General features: G+C 40.3%; 1 protein-coding gene across 3 annotated transcripts in view; it reads left to right on the plus strand.

Annotated features, from left to right (window-relative positions):
• Positions 1-23792, plus strand: part of atp11b (ATPase phospholipid transporting 11B) — a 174629-nt gene that overhangs the window by 9182 nt on the left and 141655 nt on the right. For all 3 annotated transcript variants that reach the window (XR_011960884.1, XM_072572445.1, XM_072572446.1), the window contains exons 2-5: positions 4992-5108; positions 8959-9048; positions 10651-10731; positions 14970-15077. Coding sequence is in view for 2 of the 3 variants with exons in the window: in XM_072572445.1 (XP_072428546.1) it covers positions 4992-5108; positions 8959-9048; positions 10651-10731; positions 14970-15077 (396 nt within the window). In the remaining variant the exon portion in view is untranslated. The remainder of the gene's footprint in view (positions 1-4991; positions 5109-8958; positions 9049-10650; positions 10732-14969; positions 15078-23792) is intronic.

A 23792-nucleotide genomic window follows, 5' to 3' on the forward strand; every position in this document is an offset into this window, starting at 1 on the left:
AAGCAAATTATCCAGATAACCTTCACCTTTCCAGTTGTCACAATGTTTGTAGTTTCGAATCAAAGTTCCTCAAATACTCACTACAAATGCATTCACTCTGGACCACATTGGTGTGCAGCAGTAGAACATCAACCATCCTGCTACCACTATTGTATTTGTTTTCGCTTATATAATTTAGTGACTCTAGAATCAGTGTTTTTCACACTGATATTTCATTTCATTAAATTTAAAAAGTATCAATGTTATACTTAAGCAAGAAAATGAAAAGGGGGGAGAAAAAACACTGGAGACCTAAGCACAAACTGAATACTTTAAGTCTTGAAATATTTACCAGTCATACCCACTAATAAGCTTTATTCTTGATTCGTGATGTCACTCAACTGGTGGTCTCACTGCAGAGGTCCATGTCTTATTTTCTGTTGCTCCACTTGTGTTCAAGTCAGTGTTTCACCAATGTCGTATTATAGAGCATCAGTCGGTGATGGTTTAACTTTAGGTAAGGGGAGAGGTTGAGAAGGGAGAGCCCTTCATGGTAACGTGAGCCAGTGCAGGAAACCTTTTGTGACTCATGCACTAGAACACAAAGATCCCTGTGTACCTCTGAATTCTCTTTTGAAATAATTTGCTTTACTTTTCTTCCTAGCTTAGTGAGCAACTTTTACATTTTCCCACATTATACTCCATTTGTCACGTTTTTGATCATTCACTTAATGAAGATGCAGATCAATAAAGATAAAATATGGAGAACTCATTTGGTTGTCAGTTTTCAGGGATCCTTTGGAACCTGTTCATGGTGCATAGTGGCAGCAGTTAAGTTATAAAGATATTAGCAGGAATGAGAATTGTACTTTTCTCTTTTCAATTCATAAGTATTTTTAATTTATGAAATAATATGGAGTAATATCTGGGCAAAACATGTACCCCACCACCAAATATTCATATTTAGTTCCCCATCACGACAAATTAAAATACAAGAAGTTTCCTGAGAATTGCATCATTCACATAGTCTAAAAGTTATTCATCATGGAAACAGACCCTTTGGTCTAAGTTGTCCATGCCAGTCAGATATCTGATATTAATCTAATCCCATTTGCCAGCATTTGGCCATATCCCTCAAAACCCTTTCTGTTCACGGAAACATTCAGATGCCTTTTAATTGTTATAATTGTAGCAGACTCCATCACTTCCTTTAGAGGCTCATTCCATTCATCCACCAAGGCAACTGCGTGAAAAAGTTGCCTCTTAAGTTTCTTTTATATCTTTTCCCCTCCCACCTAGTGGCCTATGCCCTCTAGTTTTGGACTCCTCTATACTGGGGAAGACGACCTTGGCTATTCACCTTATCAATGCCCCTCATGATTTTATAAACCCCTTAGCCTCCGATGCTCCAGGGAAAATAGCCCCAGTCTATTCAGCCTCTCCGTATAGCTCAGACCTTTCAACTCTGGCAACATCCTTTGTAATCTTTTCTGCACTTTTCAACTTTAACAACAACTTTCCTAAAGGGAGGCCAGATGACTTGGTAGCTTCGGCCTAGATGTAATCATGATTAAGTATATTTGTCTGTTGTAAATATTTGCTTTGAATTAATAAGCTTTCAATTCAACATATACTAATTTTATGCTAACTTTTACTAACTTTAATCAAAAACAAAAATTAGTATAAAGTTTCACTAATTAAATTGCATAATTTATAGCCTGACCAAATTCATGTAACTTTTTAAAAATTCATTCAACTTTTATTCTAAATACTCCAGTGTTTTATTTACTATAATATTTGTCCAACTACTACAACCAAGAGAATGATCTGGCACTTTTTTTCTTTTTTAGCAGTCCCTTGCATAATTGGGTCTAAAACTTGCCAAATTCTGGAACATCTTAGTCACATTTCCCATTGTCCTTTGTATCTGCAAAATCCAGTAAACTTGGTTTTCCCCTAAGTTCTAAAAGTATCATCCTGCATGCTGCTCTTCGTGTGTCATCATTGTTTACCATTCATGATTTTTTATAATACTGTCGTTTGTTGTAAATTTAAATGTATACTGTATTTTCAAATTTTCATTTGAAACATAAACATTAAAGCTAACTTGTGTTGAACTTACAATGAATTAGAATGTTACCCGTTTCAACTTTGTTTCTTTTCTTCATTCAAGAGACACTTTAAACTTGGTTGGTTCCTTTGGTTCTGGTGAAAGACCATAAACTGAAACGTTACCTGTTTAATGCCACAGATGCTGCTGAGTTGTTTTTTTTATTATGCCTTTTCACTACTTGTTTTGTGTAGTCTTACTCCTGTTAATTTGGATCCAATCTAATTAATGAAGCATAAACCACAACTGCTCAGTCTTGGAGTTCCTGCTACACGCCAGTCCCACTTGTTCCCTCTTTATACCTTTGCAATAATTATAACATTTATTAGATTAGATTACTTATAGTATGTTACAGAAGTGTCTCTACCTCTGTCCTAGGAGATCAGAGTTCAAGTTCAACTACTCCAGAGGTGTGCCATAGCATCTCTGAACATGTTGATTGGAATATATCTTCTGTATCCAGTTGATTCTTTCTCGAGCCACCAATAATCAACCCTGTTTCCAATTAGTGGTGCTCGAAAAGCATAGCAAGTCAGGCAGCATTTGCGGAGCAGGAAAATCAGCGTTTTCGGCAAAAGCCCTTCATTAGGAATCATCATTCCTGATGAAGGGCTTTTGCCCGAAATGTCGATGTATCTGCTTCTCAGATGCTGCCTGATCTGTGCTTTTCCAGCACCACTCTAATCTTGACTCTTAAGTCTAGAAGCTACAGTACCCAATTCTGCCTGTTTCCAATTAATCAAATTACATGCAACGCCTGGTAGGGGAACTCAGGCCACCAAAGTTAAGGGAGAGTTATGGGGAAGGGCTAAATCTAAATGGAGTCGGAAGGGCATATAAGTTAGACCTCCTGTTATGGTCTCTTCTTTCCCTAAAATAAATGGTGACCAGTTAATTATTCTGTTAACTCTAATGACTTGCTTTGTTATGGATGCTTTGTAAAAGGCACCATTTTGCAGTGCATTAGTAGTCCTACCTCTGAACCAGAAGGTCCAGAGTCAAGTTTGATCTCTGGACGGGGATGGCCGATCTTGCTCTGTTAATTGATGATGCAATTCCATCCTTACTGGCACATTTATTGATGGTCACCCTTCCATAATTCCAACTGATCGGGACTACTGCTTGCTGGCTTATATTGTCTCACTTATTAGGCTGTTTTCCCTGGAGCGTTGGAGCCTGGGGGGTGACCTTATAGAGGTTTACAAAATTATAATGGGCATGGATAGGGTAACTAGACAAAGTCTTTTCCCTGGGGTCAGGGAGTCCAGAACTAGAGGGCATTGGATTTGGGTGAGAGGGGAAAGATATAAAAGAGACCTAAGGTGCAACCTTTTCATGCAGAGGGTGGTACATGTATGGAATGAGCTGCCAGAGGAAGTGGTGGAGGCTGTACAATTGCAGCATTTTAAGAGGCATTTGGATGGGTATATGAATAGGAAGGGTTTGGAGGGATATAGGGTGGGTGCTGGCAGGTGGGACTAGATTGGGTTAGGATATCTGGTTGGCATGGACTGGTTGGACCGAAGGGTCTGTTTCTATGCTGTACATCTCTGACTTGAGTTGGTTTGTCCAATGAACAACGGAAGTTGGTTGCGATTGTTTGAAGCCAGCTGCCTCTGCTACAAGGCATTACTGCAAAAGTTCTTCACGGTAGTGTCCTAAGCTCAGCCATGTTCAGCTGCTTTGAGAATGACCTTCCATTCGTTCATAAGATCAGAAGTGGGAATGTCTGCTGCCAATTGTATGAATGGCTCATAAGATAGTGGACCAATCCATGGCCAGAAATACAGCCAGGTCTCTAAAACATCCAGAGAGAATTTAACCATTACCCCATGACACTTGAAGCCATTACCGTTGCAATAGTCCCATTAGCAACAGGTCAACATTGTGGGGGTTACTATTCTCAATTGCCTCTCCTCCCACTACCCCCCAGAAAAAAAGCACCTTCCTAAAAGTTTGTCCACAATCTGCAATGCAAAAGTCAAGAGTGCAATGGAATGTTCTTCACTTATCTGGATTACTGAAGCTGGATAATATCTAGGACACAGCCCTCTTGAATGGTGCAGAGAATGTAAATTTCACTCCCTCCACCACTAATAAATGGAAGCAACCATGTGCAACATATAGAAATTGAATGTGCAGAAACTCTCCAAAGCCTCTTGGACAGCACCTTCCAAAAACATGATTATTGTCATCTAGAAAGGGTGGCAGATACATGGGAAAAGCATCATCTGCAAGTTTCTTGCCAAGCCTGTCACTGGGAAGTATATCACCATTCCTTCGATGTTACTAGGTCAAAATCCTTGAACTACTAGGAATGTGGATGTACCTACATGAAAGAAAATTGCAGCAGTTTGAGAAAGCAGCTCACCACCACCTTCTCCAGGTCAATTGGGGGGATGGGCAATACATGGTAGCCAACCAATGAAGCCCAAATATCCTTAGCATTTTTTTTCTACAGAATGGCCAACTTTGGCTTTCGTCTGCCCTTGGACCTTCTCAGTCTCGCACTTGAGCTCAAATGTGACCAACTCTTTCCTGGTTCTGGATTTTCCCATTTAAATGCACCCTTTCCAATAGAGCCACTTTACCTATTCTTTCATTCTATACCTTGCAAATACCTGGATGAATCTGTTCTTTTACTTCAGCTTTTAACAAAAGTATGCTTTCAGTTCTTTCAACTGTTATCAAATATGTGTATTGCTCAGATTCCCACCCTTTATCAGGAATGACTTTCCTCTAGTTTTAAGTTGTGATCACATTGACAAAGTTCAGAAAGATTTGAGTACTGTTTAATTACTAAAACTAGAAATTTAGTGGTATTTAAATTTTGATTGTGGTATTTTGAATAGTTCTTTTTTATTATGAAATATACCTTATAACAATTTTTTTTCTTTTGCAGGGATTTGACCCACCACACCAAAGTCCCACAAGAACAATTTATGTTTCCAATCATTTCCCCCAGTATGAGAATTTTGTTCATCAGAAGTTTCCAGATAATAGGATGATATCATCAAAGGTACGAAGGGTCTACAATGCCTACTTTTTCTAATACTTATTAGCACTGATTACAAGGATCACTATCACAATGAGAAATTTAACTAATATGATCATCTTGGTTCACATCTGCTCTTTTTAATGTAAAATGTAATAAAAGAATGCTGTAAATTTTTAATTGTTTAAGTGTAGTAAAACATCCTAAGACAATTTCCAAGCTTAATTACCAGATTAGTAAAGTCTGAGGTTCAAAATGTATGGTCAAAGTTTAAAGAGCATCTTGGACAAAGAAACGTTTAGAAAGAGAATCCAGCCCTAGGCAATCAAAGGCACGCAATCACTAATGAGCAATAAAAAATAATCAGGGATATGCAATAAACCAGCATAAAATGTTAGAGAAACATTATAGGTGGGAGCAGATATGTGAGCAGTGATTGCGAGGCCATGGAGGACTAAGATAAAAAGGATGCAGATTTCAAAATTGCAATAAAGACCAAACATCCACTTGCCTTCCTTATTACCTGCTGCTTAGTTTTGTGATTCATGCACGAGGGCATCTACATCCCTCTGTACTGAAGCTTTCTGAGGTTTCTCTCCACTTAGATAAGTTGCCTTTCTATTCCCCAATCAAAATGGATAAATTCTCACTTATTAGCATTAAACTTCATCTCCAAAGTTTTTTGGTTCATTCACCTAACCTGCAAATTTCTTATTTCTTTATTGCCACTTGCTTTCCCACCTATTTTAGTGTCATTTGCAAATTTGGCTATTGTACTTTTTACCTCGTCATCCAAGTCATTAATATTGATTATAAGTAGTTGGGGCCTGAGACTGAGCCCTCTGGTACCGCATTAGTTACATTTCGCAAGTTACGCATAGTACTAAAATCTATTATGAAGGATTGACTTGGAAATGTCGAATCTACTTAACCAGAGTCAACATGGATTTAAAAAAATAAATTTCTTTAAATATTTTGAGGGTGCAACTACTAGAATTTATATGGAGACATTGGGTATATTGTATTTGGGTTTTCACAAAACGTTTGATGGGTGTCACCCAAGAGGTTAATACCTTAAATTCAAATTGAGGCTTGGAGGTAAATGTTAGTGTGGATTGAGAATTAGTTAATGATGTGAAGAAGAATAAACAAGAATCTTTCAATGACAGGCTAGTGGGATACAACAAAGATCAATGTTTGGCTTTATTTATAATGTTGTTTATTATTTCAATGAGGGATGAGAGTGTAACATCAAGTTTTTGACGTTCTGTTGAAAAGTTAGCAATGAGGGAGATACAAACACTTGGAGTTAAACACCGGTTTGAGAGTGAGCAAGGACTTTGGTAGATGGAAAACAATGGTGAAGTATAGTGTTTCCTTTTAGAGTCATAGAGATGTACAGGATAAAACCAGACCTTTTAGTCCAACCTTTTCATGCTGACCCGATATCCCAACCCAATCTAGTCCCACCTGCCAGCACCCAGTCCATATCCCTCCAAACCCTTCCTATTCATATACCCATCCAAATGCCTTTTAAATGTTGGAATTGTAACAGCCTCCACCACTTCCCTGTCAGCTCATCCATACAGGTACCACCCTCTGCGTGAAATAGTTGCCCCTTAAGTCTCTTTTATATCATTTCCCTCTCACCCTAAACCTATGCCCTCTAGTTCTGGACTCCCTGACCCCAGGGGAAAGACTTTGTCTACTTACCCTATCCAAGTCCCTCATAATTTTGTAAACCTCTACAAGGTCACCCCTCAGCCTCTGACATTCCAGGGAAAACAGCCCCAGCTTGTTCAGCCTCTCCCTGTAACTTAAATCCTCCAACCCTTGCAACATCCTTATAAATCTTTTCTGAACCCTTTCAAGTTTCACAACATCTTTCCGATAGGAAGGAGACCAGAATTGCACACAATATTGCATCCCGTCCATCAGGTTTCCGTCTAACAACTTGCTCACCACCGACATCAGGCTCACTTGTCTATAGTTCTCTGGCTTGTCCTTACCACCCTTCTTAAACAGTGGCACCATGTTAGCCAATCTCATCTTCCAGCACTTCACCTATGGCTATCGATGATACAAATATCTCAACAAGAGGCCCAGCAATCACTTCTCCAGCTTCCCACAGAGTTCTAGGGTACACCTGATCAGGTCCTGGGGATTTATCCACTGTTATATGTTTCAAGACATTCAGCACCTTCTCTGTAATATTGATATTTTGCAAGGTGTCACCATCTATTTCCCCACATTATCTATATCTTCCATGTTCTTTTCCACAGTAAATACTGATGCAAAATACTCATTTAGTATCGCCTCCATTTTCTGTGGCTCCACACCAAGGCCGCCTTGCTGATCCTTGAGGGGCCCTATTCTCTCCCTAGTTACCCTTTTGACCTTAATGTATTTGTAAAATCCCTTTGGATTCTTCTTAATTCTATTTGCCAAAGCTATCCTTTTTGTCCTCCTGATTTCCCACTTAAGTATAATCCAACTGCCTTTATACTCTAAGGATTCACTCGATTTAGCCTGTCTATACCTTCCTTTTTCTTAACCAAACCCTCAACTTCTTTAGTCTTCCAGTATTCCCTATACCTACCCGCCTTTCCTTTCACCCTGACAGGAATATACTTTCTCTGGATTCTCATTATCTTATTTCTGAAGGCTTCCCATTTTCCAGCCGTCCCGTTACCTGCGAACATCCGCCCCCAATCAGCTTTTGAAAGTTCTTGCCTAATACCGTCAAAATTGGCCTTTCTCCAATTTAGAACTTCAACTTTTAGATCTGGCCTATCTTTTTCCATCGCTATTTTAAAATCTAATAGAATTATGGTCGCTGGTCCCTAAGTGCTCCCCCACTGACACCTCAGTCACCTTCCCTGCCTTATTTCCCAAGAGTAGGTCAAGTTTTGCACCTTCTCTACTAGGTATATCCGCATACTGAATCATAAAATTTTCTTCTACGCACTTAACAAATTCCTCTCCATCTAAACCCTTCACACAGACTGGGACTGCCATAGTGTTGAAAGTTAAAATCCCCTACCATAACCACCCATGTTAGGAAAAATTTTTTAAAATGCTTTTGAATGGTCGAAATCACTTAAGTATTTGCGTTCACAAGGAGTGGGTGTCCTTGCACATGGTTTGCGAAATAAAGGAAACAACTAATAAGGCAAATTATGTTTACATTTTTTTCAAAATGGATTGGAGTGTATGAATCTTCCAACTTTTTATAAGGCTACATGTGGAATACTGTGTGCAGTTTTGGTTTCTATACCTAAGAATGGGCATACAAGCCTTAAGAGGAGTTCAGCAAATATTCACCAGACTGATTCTTGGAATGAAGGAATAGTTATGTGAAGAGAGATTGAGTAAGCTGCATTCTCTGAAGTTTAGTAGAATGAAAGATGGTTTATTTAATCATAATGAGGGGTTACAATCTCAACATTGGATCAATCATCTAGAATTATGAAGAGAAACTTCTTCACTCAAGTCTTGTAAATCTTTATAATTCCCTGCATTGAAGAGTTGTGAATATTCAGTTCTTCACAACAGACATTTGATAAACACTGAAGGTATACAACAGTTATGGGAATAGTGTAGAAAAGTGGAGTTTAGAACAACAGCCATGATCTCATTGACTTACTACACCTCCTATTTCTGATGCTTCCCAGATGGGATCTCTCACTTAGTAAAGCAGTTAGATTTGTATTTGTTTTGAGTCACATTAAAATTGATTATTGTTCCCAATAAGCAAAGACTCTGTTGGCCTCTAATTTGACAAAATAAATTATTTTTTGCATTTGAAACCATTTATTAGTGCAATTTTCGTTTCTAAGTAATAAGTATAAATGACATTCTTTTTCTCTTACAGTACACAGTATGGAATTTTATCCCAAAGAATTTATTTGAACAATTCCGAAGAATAGCTAACTTTTACTTTCTCGTAATTTTTCTAGTGCAAGTAAGTGTAACTATGTGGCTTGTTCACAGTGATAACAACTTTCGACCAGTTGAAGCCTTTTATTAGGTAACAAATACTTGATTCTGAATTGATTTCACCCATAGCTATTAAATGTCATCCCCTCTCCAAACATTCAGTTATTACCTTGGATTCAGGCTTGGGACCCAGTGGTCAATTTATGTGCTACTCTTGATGACTGTGATCATGTGGTTTGTGATTGATCAGTTATCCACCTAGAAAATGCATTTCCCTTTGTAGATAAATTAAGTCCAATAAAGTGTTAGCAAACATTTGAGTGCTGACAATAGTATAATAAAGAGGACATTTAGCCTATAAATTTGAAACCTAATGATGGCGCTGAATATATTCAGTTTACTTTACAAACTATTTCTTTGTCATACGTGCTTAGGCCAAAATTTTTAAACTGTCTTTTTTTGGAGAGTGAGCTTCTGCCTCCAAGAATACAAACAGCAAATATGTTATCTTGACCTTGCATATTTGCTATAAGCCTCCATCTTCTGATGATTTTGGCAGTTGTGGAAATTGCCATGATGGTTATTTCTATATACTATTGTATTTAGTAATTTTAAAACAAAAGCATTGAAATTTCATAGTTTGAGGTTTTTAGAAGAAAAATATTTGAGGTTTCAAGCTTAACACAGAATATGAAAGGTAATTTCCACGTATAGTAAATTTATGGTCTGAAACGAGAATGCATGTTTTTGAAACAGATTGCCAAGCTCTGCTTTGTTTTTAAAAAAAAAAGTAATTTATTGGATATTTTATCTGATGTGCAATGTTCACTTCAGAAGATCTTAGACTGGTTTCTGTTCCAAGATTTTAAATTTTAAGATGCTACCTAACCTGGCCATTCCTTCAGGAAGGAAAAGTCATCTCTCAGATTTTCAAGTTTATCCATACATCCACTTTAAGGTGATTTCTGCATAGCTGCAATTACTGTTGGGGTTAGGAAAATAGGGGCCACTAAGCCCTTCAAGCCTGCTCTGCAATCAATATGATCATAGCTGATCATCCAACTCCGTATCCTGTGCTCATTTTCACTAGATACCCTTTGGTCCGTTTAGTCTTAACAAATATATCCTAATCATTTGTCCTGAACCACTTTCTGTAACAGAGAATTCCACAGCCCTGCTACTGTCCCACTGAAGAAATTTTCCTTATCATTACTAAGCAGCCTACCCTGTACCCTTAGTGTGATCCCTTGATTTTGCTGTTAATTGTAATATATTAAAAAAATTAAGGTAGAAATGTCGCGGCAGTTGCTATTGGGAAATGAAAGAGCTGTTCTGTGATTTTAGAAGGGAGAGGAAAGGAAAGCTGTGTTGGAGTAACAATGTCAAATAACAGGTTTAAGATCAACCATTCACCACATTACTTCCAGAGGAGTAATATGCATTTGATCCAATTATAGTCCAGTATATGCTGTATTGTCAGAATTTTATTGCCAACAGCGTGATCTCAGATTATTGCAAGTCAGTTCTTCTTGGTGCGAAATCTTTGAAAGTTTGGAAACATGCACTTTGATGCATTCACATCAATAATTTATGTTGTCTTCATATTAGTTATTTTCATCTGTTACAGCTGATGATAGATACTCCTACCAGCCCATACACCAGTGGACTGCCATTGTTTTTTGTAATTACAGTAACTGCCATCAAACAGGTAAGAAAGAAAGCTAACTTAAATCATATTAGTCACAAAATCAGTGCATTTTTTAATTTTAAACTTTTATTTTGGTAAGTGAAACTGACTAAAAAGGTAGATAGATATGTTACTCGCACTGCAGAGAAATTGTTATTAAGATATTTGAGAAACTGGGTTTAATTTTAGTCCATTTATCCTTGTCATAAGTCTGTCACTTTGGAGGGAAGTCTAACTGTGACAACTCTGGAATACCAATCAAGGTTGGAAAAGAAACTCAAATTATTTCACTCTTTTAAGGGTACTATTATTGAGCAAAGATATCTTTGCTTCTTGAACAGTTGTTTCTGAATCACAGAATTGTTGGAGTGCAGAAAGAGGACATTTAACATTGTTTGCACTAGCTGTCCAGTGAGCAATATGACTTAATTCCATTCTTCTGCCTTGCTCCATCCCATACCTTTGCATGTTTTTTCTGTTCAAATAATTATCAAATGAACTCTTGAATGCTTCAATTGAACTTGCCTCTACCAATCTCTACACAACGCAATCCAGACTTCAGTCATTTCTTGTGTGAAAAAGTATTTTTCTCTCCTCATATTTGCTATGTATACATATCACTTTAAGAAAGGGAGTGCACAGATTTGAACCTTTTTTTGAGGAGTAACAGTTTGCTACTATCTATCCTTAGCCCTCGGTTCAAAAGTCTCTGGCAAATCTCCTAAGTTTTACCTTCAAACTATTCTCATAACTGAAGTTTATATTCTTGGAAACATTCTTATAAGTTTCTGCTACACTTTCCAATGTGTCTACATTTCTCCGCTAGTGTGGTGCAAAGAATTGTGCACAATCCACCAGCTGAGGTCCAATAAGTGTTTCATTTAGGTTCAGCATAACCTCCATGCTAGTGTACACTTTGCTTTATTTATTTGGATTTACTCGTGGGATATGGACATCATTGGCTGGCCAGCATTTATTATCTGTCCTGAATTGTCCTGGAGGAGGTGTTGAGCTGTTTATTTGAACCACTGCAATTCAATGTTGTAGATAGATCCACAATGTCCTTATGGGCATTCCAGGATTTTGACCCAGGCCGGTGAAGGAAGGTGATGTATTTCTAAGTCAAGATGATGAGTGGCTTGGAGGGGGACTTACAAGTGGTGGTATTCCCATATATCTGCTGCCCTTGTTTTTCAAGATAGAAGTAGTCAAGGGTTTGGAAGATGCTGTCTAAGGAGCTTTGAGTTCCTGCAGTGTATCTTGTAAATAGTAACAGCAGTGTGTACTGAGCATTTATGTTGAAGGGAGTGGATTCTTGTGAATGTGGAGCCAATCAAACCGGCTCTTTTGTCCTGGATTGTATCAAGTTGTTTTTGTCTTGTTGGAGCTATATTCATCCAGGCTATTGGGGAATATTCGATCACAGACTGGCTTGTGCCTTGTAAATGATGTATAGGCTTTGGGCAATCAGGACATGACTACTCTCCTAAATATTCTTAGCTTCTGACTTGCCCTTGAAGTCTCTTTATATAGTGAGCCCAGTGAGTTTCTGATCAATGGTAACTTGTTTCTTGCTCCCTGTCAGCCCAAGCCCTGCTGGACATTGTCTAGATCTTGTTACATTTGAACATGGCTGTCTTGATACTGAATCAGTTTGCAAATGGTGCTGAGTATTGTGCAATTATTGGTGAACTGTCCACTTCTGACTTTATGGTGCAGGAAAGGTCATTAATGAAGCAGCCGAAGATGGTTGGACCTAGGATACAACCCTGAGGAACTCTTACAGAGAGATCCTAAAGCTGACATGATTGACTTCCAACAACCATGACTCTTCCTTTGCGCCAGATATGACTCCAACCTGCAGAGAGTTTGCTCTTAATTCCAGTTTGCTAGGGGTCCTTTATGTTCCACTTGGTCAAATGAAACTTTGATGTCAAGGGCTGTCACTCTCACCTAACCCCTGGAATTCGATCTTTTGCCCATGTTTGAACCAAGCATGTATGAGGTCAGGAGTTGATTGGCCCTGGCAGAAACCAATCTAGTGTCACTGAGCAAATTGTTGCTAAGCAGATGGATGTGCCTTGATATCACTGATACCTTCCAATCCTTTAATGATGATCAAGAACAGACTGATGGGGTGGTAATTGACCGGGTTGGATTTGTCCAGCTTTTTTTTTTGTACAAAATAATCCCGGGCAATTTGCCACATTGCCAGGTAAATGTCCAGTGTTGAAATAGTTTGGCTAGGGGTACAGCAAGTTCTGGAGCACAACTCCTCAATCCTGTTGTTGGAACGTTGTCAGGACCTTTGAAGCATCCAGTGCCTCTGACCGTTTATTGATATCACGTGGAGTGAATCGAATTGACTGAAGCCGAACATCTGTGATTTTGGGGACCACTGGATGGCACTTTGGACTGGAGATTACTGTGAATGCTTCAGCTTTATCTTTTGCACTCATGCTGGGTGCTTCCATCGTTGAGGATGGGGGCATTTGTGGAGCCTCTCCAGTGAGTTGCTTAATGTAGCCTAGACACTGCTTTATTAACTGCACTCTCCACCTGACCTGCTACCTTCAATTATCTATGCACAGGTATTTCCAGGTCTCTCTGCTCAAAAACTATTTAAGTTTTGTACCCTCTATCAAATTCCATCATCTCTCACTGCCTTACATTGAGATTTGCCACCTATCTGCTCATTCCATCAACTTGTTTACATTATTTGGAGTTCTACATTCATGCTCACAGTCTTCAATGCTTCTAAGTTTTGCATTATCCACAAACTTTGAAATTGTTCCCCACACATACATATCAATGACCGAGATCTTTATCAGGAAAAGCAAAGATCCCAATGTTGACCTCCGGAAACTCCATTACTAGACTTTCTCAAGCCTGAAACGCATTCAATGACCACGCTCTTTTCAATTATTCAGTGTTGCTACTGAAGACTGAAAGATTATGGTCAGTGCCCCTGCAATTTCTGTTGTCTCTTCCTTCAACGTGTTACATTCCTTTCCATTTTGCTTTAAGTCCTAACTTTGTGTTATATTTTCATAACTTGAAATCAGAATCTGAAGTTGAAAATGATCCATGGACTCAGATTATTAAGTACTTAACCAAGCACTTGCCACTTCTGTAAATATCTGTGGCTGACGTTTCCAATGCAATTGCTACCATGCATGTGCAGAAACACAGCTTGGCAGTCCCATAACACTGGATCACAGATGGGACTTATCCAGTTATGCATCCATTCTCCTTACTCTCCTTCCAGAGCCCTCACTTCTGTCTGGCATCAGAAGAGGTGGTTTTGCTGGGGATTTGGATTGGTCATGCTAGATTGTATTTTTGTGGGAGAGGGAGGCAAAATATGTAGAGGAGGGTGTGATCAGATGATCTCTTGGGAGGATATCGCTGTCAGGGAAAAGAATCATCACGGGTGGGGTAATCACTGTCCGAAGCGCACAGGGGCCAATGTTTGATGTCAAGGCTGTGTGAAGGGACTGGTGATCACCATTGGGTGCTGAGGTGAGGCTGATCATGTTTGGGCTGGGTGAGGGAAAGGTGATCACTAATTGGAGGGTGGGTGCATTGGGGGATATTTGCCCTAAACAAAAATGTCAGCCATGGTATAATGAATAATGGTACGTATGCAGCCTTGGAACATTTAAATATAACACATGGCATCTATTGCTGCAAAAAGGGGGTGAGTTTGACTATCTCTGTTTATCCTCACCTATGAGGGAACAGTTGGATCCCAGGTATTCTCCACATTTCTCCAGGAGCTGGAATCAGAAGTGCTGGTGAGAAATGTGGACTATGGTTATACATGGAGCTACAAAGTTACATGGATGTCTGAATACTTCCCTCCCTTTCCTCATGATCTAAAGAGAGGAATAAAGCTAATTGTAAGTAGAGTTGACTGCTGTAGTAGTTAGGAACCTCAGAGTGGTTTGCTCTTTATCTATCAATGGCACTTGGACGTGGAATCAAGAGAACTTTCTCCATTAATTGTGAAAATTGAATACTGCAAACACTTAAACCAGCATGCATCTTTATAATTTTCTGAAGTAATTAATTTCAAAATTGCCAAGTAATTTCAAAACTGTTAGTAAATAGCTAAAGGTAAACTATACAGATGCAACATCAGTTGGATCTTTGCCATATGTCCCTACTTTTCTCTCTTCTAAAATGGTCTCAATTTGACATTTCAGCAAGTCTGAATTCTTAATTACATAATTAGTGAAATTTTTGTTTGTGCTTAGGGTTATGAAGATTGGTTACGACATAAAGCAGATAATGAAGTTAACAACACTCCAGTGTATGTGATTCGAAGTGGTGGCCTCGTCCAAACAAGATCACAAAACATAAGAGTAAGTCTTTTTTTTCTGCAGTTTTTGTACTGTCTTGAAATTTTTGTGTTTTTGGGATGGGAGTGTTCACTGACAAGACCAACATTTATTGCCCACTCCTAATTGTTAATGTGTGACAATGGTGACCAGCCATAGAAACATGACAGAACAGAAGTCCATGGTAGCCTTCTGGAATAATACAGTAATTCTGCTTTTACTGCTGTATTATCATAGCCCTGCAAGTTTTTATTGCTCAAGTGACCATGAATTTTTAAAAAATTTGAATGTAATGGGGAGATGTTTGTAATGATCCTCATTACCTAGCATTTGTGAGATACAAATGTTACTTGCTACTTAGCAAGTGTTTTCCAAGTCTTGCTACTTTTGGACAATGGTGCTTCAATATCTTTTGGAGCTATGGGTGATTTTGCAGTTATCAGTGGACTTGTTCATTTAAGACTGTTTGTTTATAGTTGCCTTCCCTAAATGTAGTGCCTGTAATCTGTGGCTCCAAGTCCTTTTATTGCCAACTAATGGGAAATGGTTTTCTCTTTTTGTCTAAACATAGAATCCCAACAATATAGAAACAAGCCCTTCTCCCCAACAAGTCCACACTGACCCTCCGAAGAGCAATCCATCCAGATCCATTCCCCCAGCCTATATTTATCCCTGACTATGCATCTAACCTACACATCCTGAGCACTATGGGCAGTTTAGCTTGGCCAATTCACCTAACCTGCACGTCTTTTGAATGTGGAGGAAACCGAAGCACCCGGAGGAAAGCCACGCAAACATGGGGAGAATGTGCAAACTCCACAAGGGCAGTCGCCAGAGGCTAGAATCGAACCTGGGTACCTGGTACTGTGAGGCAGCAGTGCTAACCACTGAGCCACCATGCTCCTGTAATGTTTATATCTCCTATTAAATCTTCCATGAATTTCCTTTACTGTAAGGAGAACAACCATAGCTGCTTCAGCCTAACTTTTTTTTTATAGCTGAAAATACCCATTCCTGAAACTATTCTGGTGTATCATCTTTGTACCTTCTCAAGGACTTTTGTGTCTTCATAACTGTGGCCTAACTAGAGCTTTGTGCAGTTTCAGCTTCACCTCCCTACTTTTGTACTCCATTGCCTCCTAACTATGAAACACACCATCCCATAAGCATTGCTGACCACACACTTGATGTCCCCTGCTACTTCAGAGGCTCTGTGCTCTTGAACCCATGGTCCCTCTGTCTATATGAAGTGTGCCATAAGGTCTCTGTTAAATTCCATCTGGTGCTGTGTGCCATTGAATGAACATGTATCATCACTTTGTATTGCCAATGAGAAAACAGTATAAAATCCATTTATTGGACATCTGAAATAATAAGCAGGATATGCTGGAGATGCATAGCAAGTCAGGGCAACATCTTGGGGGAAAAAAAAATTTAATTTTTGAGATTGTTGACCTTTATCCAAACCTGATAAAAGGTCTTGACTTGAAATGCTAACTTTACGTGTCTACTCTGAATTCCACTATCCAAAACACATTCACTCAAAACAATGATTGCATGGATTCCTCTCTGGCAACACTTGCTGTCTGCCATCCTCCACTATGAAAATCAACCATTTATTGTCCATTTATTTTCAGTCTATGGTCTGGTTTTTAATAAAAACTTACAGTACCCCTCCTGTAAGGGGCTCTTGTGCCACGATGGCCAGGTGTTGTTTCAAGTCCCACCTGCTCCAGAGGTGTGTAATAACTTTGGACAAGTTGATTAGTAAATATCTATACTGGCGCTCCTATTTTATTAAGCAGAAGTATTGTGGTATCTCATCGAATATTTTTAAAAATTCATGTGGACAGCGTCCATTGCATTTCTTCAACACCTATCTTGGTGACTTCGTCAAAAAACTCCAATAGATTAATCATGTGCAGTTGCCATCTACAGACTTATGCTGGCTCTACTCAATTTTCTCAGACTTCTCCAGGAATCTGTTTATTGCTTTTGCTTGAACAATTCTGTCTAAGCAGTGCAACTGGTGACCACACAACAGTCCTGCCAAGTGTTAGACACTTAACTATAACAATTGTGTGCATCCTTGATAATTGATTAAGTTGGACTTGCTGCAGCTCCAGCCTGTAAGGAAGGAAGTGTTAGATTCCCCATGACCGGAAACAAACAGACCAGTGTGACACTGAATCTGGTAGATTTAACAATTAAAATTCATGCGCATCAGTCCCTGGAGCACAGAGCTATATCAGTATTTGTCTTTTTTCGTGGCTGACCTTCACTCAGCCCAACCCTGCTGCTTGACTGCTGTTTGTTCTCACCGCTTGTGAATGAAAATAAGTTTGGGGTATTAATAATGGAAAATATGGTGATAGCAGACAAGCAGGTATTTTATATCTTAACTATAGACGACTCAAGTAATATCCCAGAAATAGCTGGAAATCAGGAAATGAAAGGGAGAGAGGAACTCAAAGAAAAACTAGAATCATTAGAGAAGTGATGCTGAGGAAATGTTTGGAGCTATGGGTTCTCCTGGGTCCTGATGGACTTCATACTTGGGGTTTTAAAATGACTAGTGAGACAGAAAATGTATTGATTTTAAGTTTCCCAAAGTTCCCTAGATTTTGGACAGATTTTAATTAGATTCAAAAATAGCAAATATAACTCTTTTTTTTTTAATTCAAAAAAGAGAAAACATCAGGAAGCCATACATCAATTAGCGTAACATCTGTAATGGGCAATGTTGCAAGCTATTATTACAGATGCTATAGCAGGCACTTGGAAAAGATTAAGGTAATCTGGCAGAGTCGACATGGCTTTGTGAAATGGAACTCAAGTTTAACCAACGTATTGGAATTCTTTGAGTAAGTAAAATGTGTTGTGGATAATGTAGAAGGAAACCTATGATAAGCTTATTGCAGAAAAGCAAAAAAAAATTATGGAGGTGGTAACATATTAACATTGATAGAAGACTGTTTATCTGAATGAAAGTCATAAATGGATCATTTGATGGTGGAAAAATGTGATAAATGGATTAGTGCAGGGTTTTTACATTAAAATTTATGTAAATGACTGATAGTGAGTGAGGGTGTGGTTTCTAAAGTTGATCAATAGCAAAGTCTTTTATTAAGAGGACATAAGGAGGCTACAAAGTGATATAGATTGCATGAGCAAGATATGGGAGGTAGAGCATGATGTGGGAGTGTGAAATTAAGCATCTTGGCAGGAAGAACAAAAACGAAATATATTTACTTAGTGAAATATGGTAGAGCTTTGTAATGCAAAAGGATATAGTGTCATAGTATATGGTAATTAAGAAAATGTAGTGATTGGGACCAGCTGGTTCTTCTTGACTACAAGATTCTTGATTGGCCCAGGCCCTGGTTAATAACCCCAATCAGGAAAGTCCTCGCTAACAAATGCAAACAGGAGATCGAGCAGCTGAGCTGGCTGGTCACAGCCAGTGTACAATGCCCAAAAAAATATAACCAGGAAATTGGAACCTCCTAAGCTGAGCACTGACTGAGCTGGCTGGCCACACAGCCAATATGTACTGTTGCTTTGTGTTTTTGTTTGAAGGGGAACTTGATTCCTATACTAGCTGATCTACGTAGCCAGCTTGTTAACTGGTATTCCTTTTTTTTATTAAGTACTGATTTCTAAATTGGCTGTTTTACCCAGTCAATGTGTTTCATGTGTATTTCAGTTCTCATTAGGGAACTGCTGTTTCACTGGTTGATTACAGTCTGTGTTACTCTTTTTTTTCTTCTTACTTTGAGAGAAGGACTATGCTGTTTTTGGTGGCAAGGCTTAGTCCTTAAACTCTGGTTTTTGTTCTTTTTTAGGTGTTTGCACTGAGCCCCTGTGAGGTAATGCACCTTTTCAGATGGCCTGGCCCCCTGTGGGTAGGCCTGGAAGTGAGCATTTCCTGCCTTCTGGAGCTAACTGTGTTCCCGTGAGTGGGCCATGTCCTCTGGATGGTCCGCGCCTCTCTGGAGACTCTACACGTGTGTATGTGTGCGCTGTTGGGTGGTGCATTTGCTGCCTTCATGAGTGGACTTTGTTTTCGGTTGTGCCCTCTTTTTGGCAGTGGGATCTGCATACGGGAGTGGACTCTGTCTGTGTGAATGGGCTGAGTACTGGAGTAAACTGTGTCCCTGGAAATGGACTCTGCGTACTGGACTCTGTCCTGCTTGTCGAGTTTACCATTTGCACTGTCTCGTGTGTCCCTGGGTCTGGCGGGCCTTACTGTGAGTTGGGAGGCTCATGGGTCATCCTGAAAGCTGTCACTCGAGAGCCAGAAGGCAGGTAGGCTGTCCCGAGAGCTGCCATTCCAAGAAGGCATAATCAGGATGGGCTGTCGTATAGGTGGCTGGAAGGTGCGTAGGGGTAGGCCGAGATCCAGAAGGTCGTAGGGGCGGGTCAAGATCCAGAAGGCTCATGGGCTGCCCTGTGTGCCGTCATCTTACGGCAGCACGCCCACCTCCTTTAAGGTGTGTCAGGCAGTCCATGGGCTGGATGGTGGTCTGAGTGGGCAAAGGACAGATGATATGTAGGGGCAGACTGAGAGCCGAAAGGCAGGTAGGTCATCCTCAGCACTGTCACCTCGGGATGGTGTCAAGGCGGGTTGCCCTGGAGGTGACTGGAAGGCAAGGAAGAGCGTTTTAGTAACTGATTCCTGAACTGACTGATCTTTGAGCTGGCTGACCACACAGTTGGTATGTAACTGCTGTATTTCAGTTCTTGCTAGGGAACAGTTGTTTAACTGGCTGGTTGCAGCCTGAGAGTTATTGTTTTTCCTTTCTTTTGAGAAAGGACTATGCTGGTTCTATGGCAGGGCTTAGCTTTTGCACTCTGGATTTTAGTGTCTGCATTTACCTTTTTGTGTTTGGACTGAGCTTTTGTGAGTCAACTTAAAAAAAGAACAAAATATACAAACAGGAGACCTAGCTTCTCCCAGTTCAGGGATCTGACTCTGAGATGGCTAGCCACAGCCAATAAACTGTGCACAAGTAAATAAAGAGTGACAGGGTGTGGCCTCTGCAGTTATTTCGGTGGTGATGGGAGAAAACATGACGTGTCTGAAGAACATTTGCTTGCAACAGTCGTTTTGCAGTTGGGATAAGCATTTCTGTCATGCCTTTAGGACTTGAGGACAGGGCCCAGTACGTGGAAAGAACATAATGTTTTACTGGGCAAATTACATTGGAGCAAATAAAAAGCAACGAGTAATCCATCTGACTGCTTGTGGACCCTCAGCATTTTTAATTTTTGTAACACGTTTAACTTTCTCCAAAGCACCAGACACAAACCTTCCAAATGTTGACTGAATTCATTAAGGCATATTATGAACCCAAATCTCTTCTAATTCTGAGATGCTATCAGTTTTATTTGGCTGTTATAGAACCGGCGGAATCCATATCAGGATTTTTGATGCCAGTTGTCTCAACCTCAGGGGCATGTGATTTTGGGTTAACCCTGAATGAGGTGCTGAGAAGCTGTTTGATATGCGGAATTAATGATGTAACCATGCAGAAGCACCCACTGACTGAAGCCCAACTGGATTTCAAACAATCATTACTCTGGCTTTGTTATTAGAAAATGTGGCAAGTAGAAGCTACAGGACATCTTAATTAGACAGGTGATAGTATCCACTTCCATTGAGCTTGGGGAACGCAACTTGAATGTAGCCAAACACAGGGCATATCCTGAGCAGAGGAACTCTCGGCCAGCCCATAGCATAATTCCACAACAAAGCTGAGCCTTGGCCAAGTGGCTAAATTGTTCTTCAGGATCTGGGTCAGCAAGCCATTGTAATTGCTGCTGGTATGCAGACTTGAAACAACAAAGGAGTCCGACAAGGGCTGACTAGAGTAAGAAAACTCGTAGGCAGGTACCAAGGACAGTGCACACCTTGGAAAGTTCCCCTGCATGTGGGTTGGAACAATTAAATTGGTTAGTGACATTCAAATCTGAACTGAATGTATGTTTAAATTGTCACCCAGTTCCCATGGAAGTCGGTACAGGCACAGCTGTTTCTATGGTTGCAGAATCTGTCTTTAACAAGATTCGCACAGAACTCAACCCTTAAGTTTGTACAAGACTTCAGCCAGCCTGAGAACATAAATTGGGGAACCATTGTAGATTAAGGGTGCGACTCTGATTCCAGTCTCCTATGAGAAGCAGTTGGTGCAGTTACCCCTGATGGTAGTAAAAGGCCAAGCTTATGGAGTAGAATTGGTTGAGAAAGTTTGGCTTAGATTGGCTGAACGTTTTTTGATTAGAAAATGGCTGCCTCAGTGAACTCCTAGTGAAATACCCAAGAGTGTTTCAGGAAGGGCTTCGGACTATTAAGGGGGCCAAAACCATTTTACTTGTTGACCAGGAAACAATTACAAGATTTTTGCAAGGCCCACCTTGTGTCTTGTGGGCAAAAATAGAGGCAGAAATCAGGAGGCTGGAGAGCGAAGGAATAATCAAACCAGTACAGTTTGCAGAATGGTTAGCACCGGTTGTACTGCTGGTGAAGCCTGATGGCTTGGTTCACCTTTGTGGGGACTTTAAGCAAACTGTAAACTGCTTCTCACAGTTGGATAAATACTTGCTCCCTTGCATAGAGGACTTACACTCAAAGTTTTCAGGGGAGTCTATCCTTTATGAAGGTGGAAATTGGCCATGCCTATCTGCAACTGAGACCGGATGAGAAGCTCCAGAAGTATCCTGCAATCAATACCCATAAGAGTTTATATCAAAGTACACGGCTGCCATTTGGCTATCATCCGCCTGTGCCCTTTTCCAGCGGACCATGGAGAATGTTTTAGAAGGGCCACGCCAGGTTACCATTTATTTGGATGATGTATTAATAACAGTGAAGACCAAGAAAAAGCACATGGAGAACTTGGACATAGTGCTTAATGTTTCTCTCAGGTGGCTGTGTGCCCTAGAAGGGAAAACTGTATGTTCCAGACACCCAAGTGACCTGCTTGGGTTAGAGTTGACAAAACCAGGTTATACCCATTGGAAGAGAAAGTGGCTATCAAAGGAGCCCCGGCTCCAACATCTGTACTGCAGCTTTGATCTCCTCTTGGTTAGTGAATTATTACCAAATTCATACGTAACCTGGCCTCCATCTTGGCACCCTGCTATTAAAAAAGGATCAGCCTTGGAAATGGTTATGTAGCCAAGAAGAAGCCTTTAGGGAAGTGGAAAAGTAGCTATCGTCCTGTAAAGGTTTGGCCCACCACAATCCAAAGTGAGACAGTGCTGACATGCGATGCCTTCCTGTACGCTATTGGTGTAGTGTTGGATCGTTAGCGGCCCAATAGAGAGGAATGCCCAATAGCCTATGTTTCCCGGACTTTGGCTGATGCGGAGTGCAAATATGCCCAGACAGAGAAGGAAGGTTCGGGGGCCACCTTTAATGTGAGGAAGTTCCACCAGTGCCTTTATGGGTGGGAATTCGTCAGAGTAACAGATCGCAAACCCGTTTTAGAGCTACGGAAGGAAAACAAGGTGGTGCTGCATGTAGCTTCTGGTAGAATTTAGCATTGGGCCTGTGTTCTCAGCAGGGGGGAGTGTTGGGTGGGGTTTGGAGGGGGGTAGCACTGAATTGGGGGCAGAGACAGTGTTTGGACTTGGTTAGGGGCAGTGTTGCATGGGAGTGGGGGGGGGCGGGGTTGTGGTTGGAGGGTGTTGGGGGCAGTGTTGCACGGGTGCCGGGGGCCAGGGGCGGTGTTGAACGTAATTGGAGGTGGGGCTCGAGCGCTGTGTGCTGCTGCAGTCTACTGGACGGGGAGCAGACTTTAAAAGCTCCAAGCCCCAGAGGAAAGGCATTTGATCAATTAACCAACTAATCGATTATCCGAATGAAATAGTGCCCGCCCATCAAGTTTGGATAATTGAGGTTTCCCCTGTACTCAACGTATATGCAAATTAGTCTCCAAAAGCCTTGGAAATTTTAATCATGAGGGTGACTGAACTGAGAACTTGACCTTTTATATAGAACTAACCAAATATCTGAACAGCTGTTCTTCCAATCAGACTCTGATTCTCTCTGGCATTTGTTACTGATTTTGCATTGTAGACGTGGGACAGCAGTAGCTTTTGCACTAGAGAAACATAGAGAAGCTGAGTACTGGTGGAGAGCAAGGTTCGAATAAATGTGGTATGGGGGTATGTCAGTGGAGCTGGAAGTGGGGGAGGGTTTGTGGGAGGGAATAGGTGCAAATAGAGTGTTGTTGCAAAGGAGAATGAGCAATTTTAAACCTTTCAACAATAGAACACTCAACCAGGGAAACCATGAAGTCCCTGATGTTATGAAGATGTGGGTGTACTGTACCTTTTTAAGAAAGTTAAAAGCTAGCAGAACTACTTGACAGCACCAAGTGTTCTCAACAAGATATAATGTAACATGTCCTGCAGTTAGTGTAGATGGTTGCCTGGAGACAAAAAACAATTCGAATTAAGCCAATCAGTTTAAATTATACCCCAAAAAATACCAAATTCCAATCAAGTTTGAAGTTAGTATATTAACAGTCTTAAAAGCCAATGAGACAATCTGATGCTTTGGGGGTATAAGATTAGGGAAAGTTGAACAGTTGGATGGAGAACTGCCAAGCCACCATCCTATAGAAACTGCCCAGAAAATAGCTCTCTTAAAGATACCTTGATCAGTGACCTATGAAATAGAAATCCCTAAGAAGAAGAAAAGACCAAGAAAGAGAAGATTTGACATCTGGC

Source organism: Chiloscyllium punctatum, chromosome 6, assembly GCF_047496795.1.
Source record: "Chiloscyllium punctatum isolate Juve2018m chromosome 6, sChiPun1.3, whole genome shotgun sequence".
Taxonomy (NCBI): Eukaryota; Metazoa; Chordata; class Chondrichthyes; order Orectolobiformes; family Hemiscylliidae; genus Chiloscyllium; species Chiloscyllium punctatum.